This window comes from Cebus imitator, unplaced genomic scaffold (assembly GCF_001604975.1).
Source record: "Cebus imitator isolate Cc_AM_T3 unplaced genomic scaffold, Cebus_imitator-1.0 Scaffold375, whole genome shotgun sequence".
In the NCBI taxonomy this organism is placed as follows: Eukaryota; Metazoa; Chordata; class Mammalia; order Primates; family Cebidae; genus Cebus; species Cebus imitator.
Window position 1 is genome coordinate 1,912,067 of NW_016107690.1, and position 14,810 is coordinate 1,926,876.

Consider the following 14,810-nt stretch of genomic DNA (forward strand, 5'->3'; position numbering starts at 1 on the left):
ACAGTGGAACGGGGGTGACCCAGCAGATGGGGGTGACCCAGCGGATAGGGGTGACGGGAATGACCGGGGCACAGTGGAACCGGGGTGACCCAGTAGATGGGGGTGACAGGGATGACTGGGGCACAGAGGAACGGGGGTGACCCAGCAGATGGGGGTGACAGGGATGACCGGGGCACAGGGGTAATGAGCGTGACCCAGCTGATGGGGAGGGCCGTGGGTGAGGGGGAGGCGTCGCAGTCCTGGCGGCTGAGGGCGGTGCTTGCGCCGCATCTTCCAGGATCAGTCTCTGGGGAACTGGAGGATCAAGAGGCAGATCTTGGAGGGGGAGGAGATCGCCTACAAGTTCACGCCCAAATATGTTCTGCGCGCCGGCCAGATGGTCACGGTAGGTGGCGGGGCAGGAGGGCGAGGGTGGCTACGGACCGGGTGTGAGATGGGGCTGGAGGTGTGGGACTCGGCAGGGGGTGGGGTGGCGGTGGCAGCAGGCGCCATCTCAGAGGAGCTGCTGCAGTCCTGGAACCTCCATGCGCCCGTGTGGCTCCACTGAGCCTCCCTGAGCCTAAGCAGCGTGCCCAGGGTCTGAGTCCAGGCCGTCAGGGCTGGCAGGCGTCCCGTGACATGTAGCAGTCAGGGGCATGGACTGTGGAGCCTGGGGGCTAGAGCCAGGAGCCTTTGGCCACTTTGTTCCCTGCTTCTGTGTCCTGGGGACCATCACCTTGGACAAGCCTGCGTTGGGCTGGAAGGACTGAATGCCCAGGGCATTGAAGGGGGCTGCCTGGTAGGGGCCAGTGGCTGGTCCGCGTCCCAGGAACCAGAGGTGACCCTGATGGGGGTCCTTGTTCTTGGGTCCCCAGGTGTGGGCAGCTGGGGCGGGGGTGGCCCACAGCCCCCCCTCAACGCTGGTGTGGAAGGGCCAGAGCAGCTGGGGCACGGGCGAGAGCTTCCGCACCGTCCTGGTCAATGCGGATGGCGAGGTGGGTGCCTGACTTGAGGGGTGCTCGGCTGGGGTCCTGGGTGGGGTCTGGGGACCCTTGGGGCCAACACAGCAGCTCTGGGCCTGATCCCGGACGTGCTGCTGTGTCCCGTCCCACACAGGAGGTGGCCATCAGGACCGTGAAGCAGTCCTCAGTGCTGCGGGAGAATGAGAATGGGGAGGAAGAGGAGGAGGAAGCCGAGTTCGGCGAGGAGGACCTTTTCCACCAGCAGGTAGGGCACCTGTGCCCACTCGTGGCTGGCGAACAGCCTCTGGGGCAGCGTGAGCTCGTGCACGCGCGCGCGCGCACACACACACACACACACACACGCTGCCTCTGGCTCCCGTGGCTCAGGGTGAAGCCAGCCTTGGCTGTTAACAGGCACGGCAGACCCGCTCTTGCCTCCTGGGTCGTGCCCATCGTGTGGATGTGTGACATCACAGCTCTCAGGGTAGCTGGCGTGGGGGACCCCTGGGAGGTGGGTGTTGAACAGCTCCCCAGATGCTCTCTGGTCAACCAGGCTTCCTCTGTCTAAGACACAGGCCCCTTCAGTGCTGGCTTTTGGGGAGGTGAGTACAGAAACCACATCAAATGCACGCATTGCAAGATTCCTGTGGTTCTTTCTGGAACCCAAAAACAGAACGTGTAGCTCACAGTCAGGCTCGTGGGGAAATGGAATGGAAGTCTCTAGAAGTAGACGCTGTTGTTGCTCCGCCCTGGCCTGTCCAGCCTCTCCCTGGTGGGGAAGGTGGGGACAGCCAGCTAGCTACCTGCCGGCCGGCCGCCTCCAGGTGGCCTGCTTCCTGACCGTGGCCGTCCTTCCTTCCTTCCTTCCTTCCTGCAGGGGGACCCGAGGACCACCTCGCGAGGCTGCTGCGTGATGTGAACCCACACTCCTCATCCACACACCTTTACCCAGAGCCACTGAAAACTATTTTTATATCATTGGCTTTATTTAGTTCTTGATACATTTTTAGAGAATTTCTAAGCAAACTGCCAGAACGTGTGGGCGGGTCTCCCCAGCCCTCCCTCTCGGTGGCTTTCCTCCAGCTCCGCTTCGTCGTCACTTCACCATGGTCCGGAGACTTACTTTCCAATCCACCCCGCTCCCCATCTCACCATGTGGAAGCCCAGGGCCAGGACCCCGAGGTTTAGAAGATGAAGATGCTCAGGCTTGGAGGGAGGAGGGCCGGCAGGCTTGGGAGGGGACAGGAGGCAGTCTTCATGCGGACCGAGATCACGGAGGAATTCAGTGGTGGTGGGTTTTGCTTTTTTTTTTTCTTTGAGACGGAGTCTTGCTCTGTTGCCCAGGCTGGAGTGCAGTGTTGCGACCTTGGCTCACTGCAGCCTCCGCCTCCTGAGTTCAAGCGATTCTCCTGCCTCAGCCTCCTGAGCAGCTGAGATGACAGGCGTGAACCACCACATCCAGCTAATTTTTGTATTTTTAGTAGAGACGGGGTTTCACCGAATTGGGCAGGCTGGTATTGAACTCCTGACCTCGTGATCCACCTACCTCGGCCTCCCAAAGTGTTGGGATTACAGGCTTGAGCCACCATGCCCAGCCGGGTTTTGCTTTTTGAAGGCTTTCTACAAAACCAAATTCAGAGTTCAGGCTTTGACCTGGTGGGGCTGGGGGCCAGGCCTGCAGATTCTGGCTGCTCAGCTTTGGACAGTGGGAACCCCTTAGCCACACAGCAGGCGTGGACCAGCGTAGGGATCACGTGGCCCCCAGGGTGGGTTTTCACTGTGCTGCCTGGGCTTCCAGATTCCCAGGTTTTTCTGACCGTCAACTTTATTTGCTGGAGTTTTTTCGAAGCTCAGCTCCTGACTGCAGGGCTGACAGGGCAGGGAAGGGGGGACCCAGGGAAGAAAGAATGAGGACCGTCCTGTTGTAAGACCTGTCATGACCACAGTGTGGAGGGGACATAATCTGGTTGCCTCAGACACAGAGGCTGTGAGTTTCAGAGCACCTGTCTGCAGGAAACGCCACCATGCCTGACCCTCTGGAGGAGAGCGGTGCGGGCCCCTCCCTGCCCCTCTGCCCTGCGTCTATATATACACGTGCATATCCATACTGTAGCTTTATCTGGGACTTTCTCGCTGAAACCATGTTTCCCAGGCCAAGGCCACCTGACTCCTGTCTCGACACCCCCAAGCCCCTCAGTCCAGCTTCCCGACACCCAGCACCCCCCTTTGGCAATAGCTCACCGTTTACATCCTCCCTCATAGATACACAGATGTTATTTTTTTAATGGATATTTATTTTTTTACATTGGTCAGTACGCAGATCAGGGGTTAACGCCGGGGCCTTGAGGGCAGGCTGACCTCCTCGGGTGGCGTGGGGCTGGCGGACCCTCCGACGGCAAAGCCTCTTTCAGAAAGTGCAGCTCGAGTCTTAAAGACGCCGATACTGAGCCATGGGTCGCGCCGTCTCTGGGCCGTGGCGTCCACTGCAGGGCACGGGTAGCGCCGCTCCCCTGGACTGAGTGTCCACTTCCTTGGGGACTTGCTGGTGGGAGGAGGGTATGGGAGGCCAGAGCCCCAGGCCAGGAAGGAGCCAGCGGCCAACAGAGCAGAAACACCTGCTGCCCCATGTGCCCCCATCACTGTCTGCGCTCTCAGAAGTCCCCGCCCATGTAGAGGGAGCGTGTCTTACCAAAGCATATCCTCCTGGAAGGTCGGCTGGTGGGGAGCTTTGCCTGACCCAGGACACCCTCTGCCGGCCTCTGGAAGTGGGAATGGGGGCGCCAGGCTGTGTCCTCTTCCCCACCCTCACAGCAGGAATCATCCGGACCACACCGGCCAGGCTTCGTGCCGTGAGGGTTCTGGGGTGGGTCTTGGTGGTCTCAGCCGCATCCTATGTATTTTGGGCCTGGGGGAGCAAGGTTGTATCCCGGAGTTGGTCTGTGATTTGCTGACAGCCTTGCAGGCTTGGGTCACGGACAAAGAAGTTCCCCCAAAACTCGCAGGTCCCGATGTCCAGAGGCTGCCCAACCCTGTCCAGGACCCCCCACCCTACATTTGCCTTGAGTGGTGCTGTGGGCGGCCATAGCACTGTGGGTGCCCTTAGCTGAAGGGGGTGGCGAGAGACGCAGACTGGGTGGCCTGTGGGTGACTGGAGGTTCATTGAATAATGAGTCTTTGGAAACACTAAGAAAATCAAATTTTTAAAAGTTATTTATGGCCTGGGAAACAATTTGCATTTGTCCCCAAATACGCTTAGCTTTGTGCCGCTTAGAAGATGCGAAACCGTCCCTCTGTGTAAGCCCATGCCGTGTGAGTCTAAGCCTAGCACCCTCAAGCATCAGACGCCGCCCAGCCCTTGGGGGGAGACCCACGGCTGCTGGACCAACCGGGTTCTGGGGTGCACAGCCCCAGGTTAACAATGAAGCCTGCCCCGTTGAGCCCAGGAGCCGGGGCCTGCAGGCTGACCCAGAATCCGATCATGCACCTATCCTCATGCCAGCGGCTTTGGCTGGGGTTGGCCTGAGGCCTGCACGTGGCAGTTCTTTCTGTTAAAGATCTGAGGGTCTCAGTCCTGGGGCGCCGCCGCCTGCAGCCTCTTCCAAGCCCTGCATCGAGCGAGCGTCACAGCACAACCTGCAAACGGAGCTGGGCTGCAGCCTCGGGCCGGCGTGGGCTTTCATTTTAGAGATTCGGTTTTTAAGAAGATGCATGCCAAATGTGTGGGGTTTTCTTTTCCAATGATTTGTAATATACATTTTATGACTGGAAACTTTTTTGTACAACACTCCAATAAACATTTTGATTTTAAGTTCTGCCTCTGAGTATTCTAGTGCAGGGAAGCTCGAGCCAGGGCCTCTGCCCCTAATGAAGCGGATGTCTAAGACCCTCCACCCCGAAGGAAAAAGGTCGCTGGCGAGTGTAGACAGGCCCCAGTCTTTTTTTCTACTGAGTCTCCGACGCAGCTGCACGGACTCTTCGTCACCTGCCGCGACCGGGTTCCTCCGGGCTCCGCCCCGGCGGCAGCACGTGGTTAGACGCGCTGGGTGCCTGGTGCGCATGCGCAACAGACCGCGGGACAAGCCGGAGGCGGAGCTTGAGTACCAAGTAATCGGCCTCCGCCTCACGCAGTGGCACCTCCCTCCCCGCGGAGTCGCAAGCACGGGCGGCTGCAGTCGGTAACGGTCAGTCCAGGCCTGCGCATGCGCGGAGAGCCCCCGCGCAACCTGGAGCGGGCCGGGCGCGCGCGGCCTTCTGGGAGTTGTAGTTCTCAGTCCTCGCCCTCGCGGGCTTTGATTCCCGTGGTGCCCCGGGCGGCCCGTTTCCGGCGCGGCTACGGGTCGGCGCACGCGGCCTCGGTCCGGTTGACTGCGGAGCCATGGAGGGCGGCTTCGGCTCGGATTTCGGGGGCTCTGGCAGCGGGAAGCTGGACCCAGGGCTTATCATGGAGCAGGTGAAGGTGCAGATCGCCGTGGCCAACGCGCAGGAGTTGCTGCAGGTGCGGGGCTGGCCGGGGGCGGGGGCTGGGGGCGACAGGGCCACCCCTGAGGGCCGGCGTCACGGCTGAAGCCTGGCGTGTCTCCACAGAGGATGACGGACAAGTGTTTCCGGAAGTGTATCGGGAAACCTGGGGGCTCCCTGGACAACTCCGAGCAGGTGAGACCCGCGGAGGTTGGTGGCGAGGGTCGCGAGGGTCTGGATTTGGGCGGGGAGGCGTCTGCGCGTGCGCGGACTGACCGGAAGCGCAGCGGAGCGGCCACTGCACGTGCGCAGCCAGCGGCCGGGGCGGCCTGGAGCCAGGGTGCGGGCGGACCCCGGGGGCGCGAGCGCCGGGAATGAGCCGTGCGCCCTCCCCTCCCGCAGAAGTGCATCGCCATGTGCATGGACCGCTACATGGACGCCTGGAACACCGTGTCCCGCGCCTACAACTCGCGGCTGCAGCGGGAACGAGCCAACATGTGACCGGCGGGCCGGTGGCCACCCCACCCTGTTTATTTCCATAAACGTGCTTTGAGAGGTGGGGCCCTCATGTGCGTACTGCCTGCCCGGGGCTTAGAGGGGTGGCTCCGGTGCTGGGACAGATGGGACTGTGTTCTCACCACCCCCCCCGCCCTGCCCCCTGCCAGCCAGCGCAGCCTGCATCTCGGGGTGAGCGGCCCTGTGCCTTCCCAAGGTGCTGCCAGCCCAGAGGCACCTTCAGGCTTTGGGGTATTCCCCTGGTGTGCCCAGGTCAGCCTCATATTCTGGGTGGAGAACTCTTGTTTGGAGTTTGGAGTTGGCGGGGGTCAGACCCCACCTGAGCTGTCACCTCCCGCGGATGGGCAAATAAATTGTTGGGGGAGGGCCGAGAGAAACCTGTTTATTTCCATCCTGAGGGGTCTCTGGGAGAAGGTGACGCTTGCCCCTGGAACCCCAGCTCGGAGGGCCTCAGCCTCCTCTGGGATGGGGGAAGTCCATCTTTTTGATTTTTGGTTTTTTTTTTTTTTTTTTTTTTTTGAGATGGAGTCTCGCTCTGTCGCCCAAGCTAGAGTGCAGTGGTGCAATCTCGGCTCACTGCAACCTCTGCCTCCCGGGTTCAAGAGATTCTCCTGCCTCAGCCTCCCGAGTAGCTGAGACTTCAGGTGTGCGCCACCAGACCCGGCTAATTTTTTGTGTTTTTAGTAGAGACGTAGTTTCACCATGTTAGCGTGGATAGTCTCTATCTCCTGACCTCGTGATCCGCCCACCTTGGCCTCCCAAAGTGCTGGGATTACAGCTGTGAGCCACCGCACCCGCACCCAGCCCCATCTTTTCCCTTAGTGCCGCTGGGCTGCTGAATCACGAGGAATGTGTTGCTGGCGCCACCCCGTCCCAAAGGCTAGGGGGGACAGCCCTCCCCGGGGCAGGGCTTGCTTTCACCCTGTTAAAGTGCACTCTGAATGACAAGATCCCCTAAACAGGTTTTGTGTGAGTAGCAAGGCCGTTTATTCACCCCGGTGCTGGCGCGCTGAGTCTGAAAAGAGGGCAGAGGGCGGTGAGCTAGGAGTTGGTTTCATAGGTTTGGGGTGGGCAATGGAAAGTTAACCCGTCACAGTTCAGGGTGGTTTTTGCAAGCTGGGGGTGGGGGTGGGAGGTGTGGCAAGGTCCAGTGTCACAAGGTTGGGTTAGACTTTTTGGCTCTGTGGGTCTCAGGGGTCACCATGGTGCAGCCAGTTCAAAGAACCTTGCATTCCTGCCTTTCGTATATTAACAACTAGAAAACGGGGGCAGTGAATACTTTTGGGTGGTACAGAGCGGCGATGGGCGATGTTTCTCAGCGCTTCTGTGAGTGCGAGTGGGAGCGGCGTGGAAACCTAAAAAATGGGAGGGAATTCAGACTGCCGAGAGGTTTTGAGGCAAAGATCGATGATCTGCGGTTGTTAGGAGGAGCATTTGCTGTATTGACTGATTGATTATAGCCTGGATATGGTTTTCTAGGGATTGAGAGACTAGTCCGCGTAGAGGAGGAGAAAGATGGGTGTAAGGGGCCAGCCAATGGAAGGAGCCATGATACTCAGTTGGAGAGAGGCCAGCTAGGTCCAGAATAATTGTCTGCCTGATGAGCAAGCTTCTGGGCCCTGTCTTTAAGCCTTTTGATGGCGTTATGTACAAGGCCGGATTGGTTTAGATAAAAGCAGCGTTCTTTATTTGGGAATAGACAGTCTTTTTTTTTTTTTATTTTAGCAGTTAGTAGATTGAGGACTTGACGATCTTGCAGGTCACCTGCAGCCAGGGAATGAATTAACCTGGTCTTGGAGAACAGTGTTTGAGTATGTCTGAAATACTGGCGGAAACATCATTAGAGAGACCCCGGAATGCGGTGATGGAAGTAGTAAGGTCTGCTGTACCTGATCCAGTTGCAGCAGTGGATACCCCAGTCCTACAAGGAAGGGGATTCATGGAATGACTTGTCATGTAGTAGTTACAAGAGGGACAGGGAGATGGTCATTTTTGTTGGCAAACTGGATTTTGGGAGTAAGGAAAATTAAGGTACAGGTGCCTCTCTCGTTGGTAAGAAGGCAGAGGTAGGCGAAAGAGCCACAGGAAGAAAAGTCCTTGGCTCAGGCAGAACTGGAAGTGTAGACAGAAAAGGTGAGAAAACGTTCTACGGGGGCTGGGGTCTTGTCCCCAGATACCAACAGCACCAGCAAGGGCTGCGACTTTTAAAGGTTGTAGTGGGGTTTGATAGAGTCATTGTGTGGAAGGAGAGGTCTTGTTTTCATGATGTATGAGAAAGCGTTACAAAACCCTGATTGTTAAGCAGAGAGGTGGTGCTGACTTCTGGGGGTCCTGTAAAGCAGACAGGTCGGCTACATGAAGCGGGTTGGGCGCCGACAAAGTTGTGATAATCCGTTGGGGTCTGGAGTTGTTAAGTGGCATCGACAGGGTAGGAGGTGGCTAAGAGCTGGGCCAGAGGATGGATTGTGTTGGAAGCGTAAAGGGGCCTAAAGAGTTAAAACAGTATTTGTGGGCCAGGCGCTGTGGCTGATGCATAATCCCAGCTACTAGGGAGGCTGGGGCAGGGGAATTGCTTGAACCCAGGAGGCGGAGATTGCAGTGAGCCGAGATCGCGCCACTGCAGTACAGCCTGGGTGACAGTGCAACACTCTGTCTCAAAAAAAAAACCAAACAAACGGTATTTGTGGTTACAGAACCTGGTATGGGTTTGTTTTACCTGTATATGGAGTGAGGTTGGAAACGCAGGAGTGCAGAAGCTGTGGTGCGCGTCCTGTCGGTATGTCCGACCTTGTTACAGATGGCTGACTGCATATTTAAGAGCTGAAGGCGCCTTCTTCCTTCATAGTGAGGGTAACAATTCAGGCGAGTAGGAACCCAAGTCTTTGCAGGGACGGAAGTGACAGTGTAAGTTGTAGCTGATAGAGGGGACCCCAAACCAGCGACCTTTTGTTAGGGTTCGGCTGGATGGGTTTAGCAAAGAATGGCTTGAGTTTTGTAGAGCTAACTGGAAATAAGAGGAAGGAGACGTGCAATTATGTGGGGCAGACAAAGTGGTCGGAGTTGATTGGGGGAGAAGTCACAGGGGGTACCCGGGTTTCGGCACCAAATGTTAATCGCGCTGTGCATGAAGAGACCCCTCCACAGGCTTTGTGAGAGCAACAAGGCTGTTTATTCGCTCTGGCGCTGGTGGGCCGATGCAGAAGACAGTCAGCGGAGGGCGACGGGATAGGAGCTGGTTTTATAGGTGTGGGGTGGGCAGTGGAAAGTTACAGTTCAGGATGGCTTTTTTGCAAGGCGGGGGTGTCACAAGGTTGGACTAGACTTTCTGGCTCTGGGAGATCCTCTGGAGGCGTACGTGTGGGTCACAGGGGTCATCATGGTGTAGTCCCCCGTGTGGCCAGTTCAGAGGACCTTGCAGACCCCACTTCCTTCCACCTGAGGTCCTGGTGGAGCACCAGGCAGGTCAGTGGTCCTCGCTGTGACACCGAGGTGCTGAGCTGGTGAGCTAGGGTGGAGGGGCTGTGTTCATTGTAACAAAATGTTACAACCCAAGTGCCTACCACCCCACGTCTGTCCTTGGGTAGGGTACAATGAGGGGGGTGGAGGGGTGCGGTGGCCTGCTGGCCCTGCTGCTTTTCACCTAGAGTCCTGGCCTAGGCGGCCACGTGGCGTCACTCCTGGATGTGCTGTCCTATCCAGCCTCTCACAGCTGCCACCCGGGTGTAGACACCCGGGAAGTGGGGCCGGCCACAGCCATAGCCCCAGCTGGTGACTCCAGTTAGCACCCACCGTCCAGAGGGCTCCCTGCAGGCCAGGGGTCCCCCAGCGTCGCCCTGTTGGGGAGAGAAGAAAGGGGGTTCAGAGGCTGGCACCTCCCTTACAGCAGCCCTCAGGGCACTGGCCCCTGGGTGAGTGACATCCCCTGGGACCCTCACTTTCACTGTCTGGAAAATGGGCTCAGTGCAAAGGTGGCCGACATTGTGGACACCTGCCACGTGGTCCCGAAGTGAAACGGGGCCACCCGCCGACGCCCAGGGGTGGGATGCGGTGGATGGGGGGACCTGTCTCGTGGTGGGTGCCCAATAAACGGTTGTGAAGTGGACATTCCTCCGGAGCCACAGAGGCGCCCTGCTTGATCCGCTGGAGGAGTCCGCACTGGAGGCCGGCGCCGAGCTGGTGGGCTTGGCGCAGCGGGAACCCGCCCTCCCCGGCGGCCGGGCAGGACCTGGGGCTCACCGAGCAGCTGTCCACGCCTCCCTGCGGGAAGCCGGCACACAGCATGCGGCTGCTGATCTGCACCGGGTAGAAGCGGCGGCAGGTCTGCTCGCTCAGGAGGCGCACGGCCGCCTTCTGCAGCTGCCGCGCCATGGAGCCTGCAGGCGAGCAAGACCGGGCAGGTGTGGACCCCGTCTGGCCGCCCCCACCGCGCCCTGCACTCCCGCGGCCCAGGGTGCGCCTACCTCCCTCGCGCACCGAGCCCCAGCCGGTGATGACACAGCGCGCGCCGTCCGGGGGTCTTGGAGCGGGCTCGGGCAGGCAGATGGGGCGCACCAGGCGGCTGCGGCGCACCGGGCCCGCCAGCTCCAGCAGCGCCACGTCGTAGTCCAGGGTGTAGAGGTTGTAGAACGGGTGCTTGTAGATATGCGCCACGCGCTCCAGCTGCCCCTCCGCGCCGCTCAGGAACGGCGTGCCCAGGAAGGCCGCCCACTGCTTGGGGTCCCCGTAGCTGCAGGGTGCGCGAGGACAAGCGTGGGCCCGAGTCCCTGCGGCCCACGCCCTTGCGGTGTCCCCCAGCGGCCGGCTGGGACCTCGGGTGGGGTTCTTGGCCTCTGGCTGCTGGTCTGGGAAAGGCTCAGTGGCCCCCACTAAGCCCCAGCTACCAGGCACCAAGAAATGCAGCCATCCCCACCTAATGGTAGCCTCTGAAAGGGGGTCTGGTAGCCCTGAGAGTCCCTCCCCACCGTCCTCCCCTTCTGACCTCGAGCCCCGCGGGGCCGGAGCTGGGTGACCCCGCTGGCAGACGCAACCCCTCGCCTGCCAGGGGAGGGGAGTTTTCCACTGGGTGGGCTTTGGGAGGCTGGAGACAAGTGCGAGGGGTGAGGGCTGGGGAGAGAAGTGACCTCAGTGTCCCCGTCGGCCTGGCCCGAGCTGGGAGAGGCCACAGCCCCCGGGTCAGGGGGTGGTCCGTGGGGTAAGACTCGGCCTTTGCAGCTCCAGCCTGGGTGGTCAGGCTAGGGGTGGGGGGTGGGGTTGGGGAGGGCCCAGGGAGCTGGGATGGGGGTAGGCGGTGCGGGGAGCAGTGGGAGCCGGGTCGGAACAGCTCGGTTCCGGGTGAGCTACAGACACATGCAGGGGCGTTTCAGACTCACACGTCGAAGCAGTGCGCAGCGGACAGCAGCCACCTCTCTGCCACCAGCACGGCCCCACAGCGGTGCTCCCGGCGCCGCAGCCACAGGCTCACCTGCCACGGCCACTCCCCACGGCCCGCCGCGCTGCCCCCGACAATCCTGGTGAGCGCCGCCGGCGTCAGGCCGCAGTCTGCGGGGGAACCAGGTGCATGGGCAGGTGGGTTCAGGGCGCCTCCCCCACTCAGCCCCTTGGGCGTGCCCCTCCGCGAATCCCCGTGGCAGCCTTGGGTAGGGGGATGCGCGGGAGGACCTGCCCCAGGAAAACTCAGCAGGAAAGGACACTGGGCCTGAGGCGTGGTGTCTGGGCTTTTCCCAGATAACAGTGGGAATGCCTGTGTTCCCTATGACTTCAGCTTCAGGCCACACCACCCCTGCTGGGGCCAGGCAGGTGGCGTCTGGCAGGGCAGCCTACCACACCTCAGGCCTCCAGGACTTCCATCCCACCCCAAGGCCTTGGCAGACACAGGGCCCTTCCCCAGAGCCCCCGCCCTGCCCTGGCGCTCTCTGCCTGGGTCCCTGATGGCCCCATCCCCTTCCCTGACATTCCCTGCAGGCTGAGACCTCCCAGCCTCGTGGAGCCCAGAGGCCTCCCTCAGAACTCAGCTGTGGAAGAATGCGTGGGTGGTTTCCAGGGACCCCATTACCACCCATGGAGGGGGACCCATACCCACCTGATGTCTCCAGAGGGCCGTTTTCCTCCTCGGGCTAGCCCCCACCCCACCCTCTATCACCACCCAGCTGGCTTCCCTGGGTGCTCCCCGCAGTCCCATGCGAAGCAGACTCGAAGGCCAGCACGGAAGAGAAGTTCCACTTCCCCGCCAGCCCTGGCACCGTCCAGACCTGATCCGAGACCAGGTGGCCTTGGCAAATCCGATGGCGGCCGCAGCCCCTGTCCTTGGGATTGCCAGCTGTCTCCACAAAAAGCCCGCCTCCATTTCAAGGGGGCCTTCTCTACCTCTTTTGCGCCCAAAGTTAAGAGCTCCCAGGCCATAACTACTGAAAAAGTAAAGCAGCTCAGACTGAGACAGCGAGAGCCCCCAGGCTGCCGGGACAGACCCGGATAAGGGCAGGTGCCAAGTTAACAAGAAACACCCGCCCAGGGACACAGCGAGACTGTGAACCACCAAAGCCCCTGGCTTACCTCCCCCACCCCCCCGACATAGTGTCTCCCTCTTGTGGCCCAGGCTGGAGTGCAGTGGCACCATCTCAGCTCACTGCAACCTCTGCCTCCTGGGTTCAAGCAATTCTCCTGCCCCAGCCTCTCAAGTAGCTGGGACCACAGGTGCACCCGACCACGTCCAGCTAATTTTTGTGTTTTTTGTAGAGACGGAGTTTCACCATGTTGGCCAGGCTGGTCTCAAACTCCTGACCTCAGGTGATCACCGGCCTCGGCCTCCCAAAGTGCTGGGATGGCAGGCATGAGCCCCCGCGCCCTGGGATGTTACGACTTGTTAGGCAGCCTGAGCTGATGGTCACAGTACCCTCCACTACAGGGGTCCCTCTGTCTCACAGTACCTGGTAGCTGGTAGCGGGTGGTGGCCTCTGGGCTGTCTGGAAGTGGCGTCTGTCCCCCAGAGGTGATGCTCACAGCAGATAAGGTTGAGTTGGCAGGTTGGCCGGTCACCCTGCTGGTGGCCACGGGGGTGGGTTGGCTGGGGGTGGGCCCCAGGACTGTGAGGCCAGCCGTCGTCCTGGGGGGATGGCTGGTGGTGGCCAGCGTCCTTGTGGTCAAGGGCGGAGATACGGGAAGGGGCTGGGAGGCCATGGTCTCCAGAATCCAGCCCTTCAGCCTCGTGATGCGCGTGTACACGCCGGGCTTCTTAACTTGGGCACAGCCAATCCCCCAGCTCACGATCCCTGCCAGATAAAACACGCCGGGGGTCTCCTCGCAGGCCAGGGGGCCCCCAGAGTCGCCCTGGAAAGGAGGGAAAGAGAGCTGGTTGATTCTCCGAGAACCCTCTCTTCCCAGCACTGCAGACCCTCTTGTGTTCCTACAGTCGGTGGGGCTCATCGGGGGATGGGAGGGCACAGCGTTGGTCTGGAGACCTGGGGGCAGCCCCATGCCTGGCTGTGTGACCTGGAGTGAGTCACTTCTGAGTTTCCATCATTCTTGCTTTTGTTTTGGGGCGATAAAACAAGGCAGAAAAAACTCTTAAAAAAAAAATAGTAAAAGCCATGAATAGTTCCACCACCCAGAAGTAGCCCCTGATCATGAGTTGCCGGGCTTGTTTCTATTTTTTTGAGACAGAGTCTCATTCTGTCGCCCAGGCTGGAGTACGGTGACGTTATCTCAGCTGACTACAACCTCCGCCTCCTGGGCTCAAGCAGTTCTCCCTGCCTCAGCCTCCCAAGTAGCTGGGACTACAGGTGCCTGCCACCACGTCCAGCTGATTTTTTTTTTTTTTTTTTTTTTTAAGTAGAGACAGGGTTTCATCATGCTGACCAGGCTGGTCTCGAACTCCTGACTTCAGATGATCCGCCCACCTCAGTCTCCCAAAGCGCTGGGATTACAGGCGTGAACCACTGTGCCCAGCCCTTGTTTTTTTGAGATACAGTCTTGCTCTGTTGCCCAGGATGGAGTGCAGTGGTGTGATCACGACTTACTGCAGCCTAGAACTCCTAGACTCAAGAGATCCTCCCACTTCAGCTGCCCAAGGAGCTGGGACCACAGGTGCCTGCCACTCGCCTGGCAAGTTTTTCTTTTTTTTTTTTTGGTAGAGATGGGATCTCACCGTGTTGCCCAGACTGGTCTTGCAGTCCTGGCCTCAGCTGATCCTCCCATCTCAGCCTCCTGGAGCACGGGGATTATAGGCATGAGTCACGGCACTCAGCCTGAAAGTTAACCTCTGTCTTTGCATGCGCGGTTGAGCCCTTCAGAAATCTGGGCCAGGCGTGGTGGCTCAGGCCTGCAATCCCAGCCGTTTGGGAGGCCAAGGTGGGTGGGTCACTTGAGATCAGGAGTTCAAGACCAGGCTGACCAACATGGTGAAACCTGTGTCTAGTAAAAATACAAAAATTAGTCGGGTGTAGTGGCTCGTGCCTGTAGTCCCAGCTACTTGGGAGGCTGAGACAGGAGAATCACTTGAGCCTGGGAGGCGGAGGCTGCAGTGAGCTGAGATCGTACCACTGCACTCCAGCCTGAGCAACAGAGCAAGACTCTGTCTCAAAAAGAAAAAAAAAGAAATCTAGGTCTGCGCACACAGAACTGCCAAGTGAAAGGGTGTGGGTATTTAATCTGAATAATGCCCCGTGGCTGGGTGTGGTGGCTCACACCTGTAATCCCAGCACTTTGGGAGTCCAAGGCAGGCGGATCACAAGGTCAGGAGATCAAGACCATTCCGGCCTACATGGTAAAACCCCGTCTCTACTAAAAATACAAAAAAGTAGTCGGACGTGGTGGCGCGCGCCTGCGGTCCCAGCTACTCGGGAGGTTGAGGCAGGGGCCTTGCCTGAACCCAGGAAGCAGTGGTTGCAGTGAGCTGAGATC

The 14,810-nt window shown here is 59.5% G+C and overlaps 3 protein-coding genes across 3 annotated transcripts in view; 2 read left to right on the forward strand and 1 right to left on the reverse strand.

Annotated features, from left to right (window-relative positions):
- The window catches only part of LMNB2 (lamin B2), a 25,381-nt gene extending 23,449 nt beyond the window's left edge, over positions 1-1,932 (forward strand). Inside the window, exons 9-12 of the mRNA XM_017507468.2 lie at positions 278-385; positions 855-974; positions 1,096-1,206; positions 1,819-1,932. Coding sequence (XP_017362957.1) covers positions 278-385; positions 855-974; positions 1,096-1,206; positions 1,819-1,860 — 381 coding nt within the window. The 3' untranslated portion in view covers positions 1,861-1,932. The remainder of the gene's footprint in view (positions 1-277; positions 386-854; positions 975-1,095; positions 1,207-1,818) is intronic.
- A 3,065-nt stretch (positions 1,933-4,997) lies between these two features.
- TIMM13 (translocase of inner mitochondrial membrane 13) lies at positions 4,998-6,282 on the forward strand. Its single transcript, XM_017507474.2, has 3 exons — positions 4,998-5,436; positions 5,526-5,594; positions 5,802-6,282. The coding sequence occupies exons 1-3, from the start codon at positions 5,317-5,319 to the stop codon at positions 5,898-5,900; spliced, it is 288 nt and encodes a 95-aa protein (XP_017362963.1). The 5' UTR covers positions 4,998-5,316; the 3' UTR covers positions 5,901-6,282.
- Positions 6,283-8,728: 2,446 nt separating this feature from the next.
- Positions 8,729-14,810, reverse strand: part of TMPRSS9 (transmembrane serine protease 9) — a 39,795-nt gene continuing 33,713 nt past the window's right edge. Inside the window, exons 11-15 of the mRNA XM_037731024.1 lie at positions 12,839-13,361; positions 11,285-11,453; positions 10,376-10,641; positions 10,152-10,288; positions 8,729-9,748 (exon numbers count right to left, since the gene is read on the reverse strand). Coding sequence (XP_037586952.1) covers positions 9,587-9,748; positions 10,152-10,288; positions 10,376-10,641; positions 11,285-11,453; positions 12,839-13,361 — 1,257 coding nt within the window. The 3' untranslated portion in view covers positions 8,729-9,586. The remainder of the gene's footprint in view (positions 9,749-10,151; positions 10,289-10,375; positions 10,642-11,284; positions 11,454-12,838; positions 13,362-14,810) is intronic.

Bases quoted from the DNA above. Each gene is read 5' to 3' on its own strand.
- TIMM13 (XM_017507474.2), top strand. From the start codon at position 5,317: ATGGAGGGCGGCTTCGGCTCGGATTTCGGGGGCTCTGGCAGCGGGAAG. The intron at 5,437-5,525 runs GTGCGGGGCTGG...GTGTCTCCACAG, and splicing joins ACGCGCAGGAGTTGCTGCAG to AGGATGACGGACAAGTGTTT. The intron at 5,595-5,801 runs GTGAGACCCGCG...CCCCTCCCGCAG, and splicing joins CCCTGGACAACTCCGAGCAG to AAGTGCATCGCCATGTGCAT.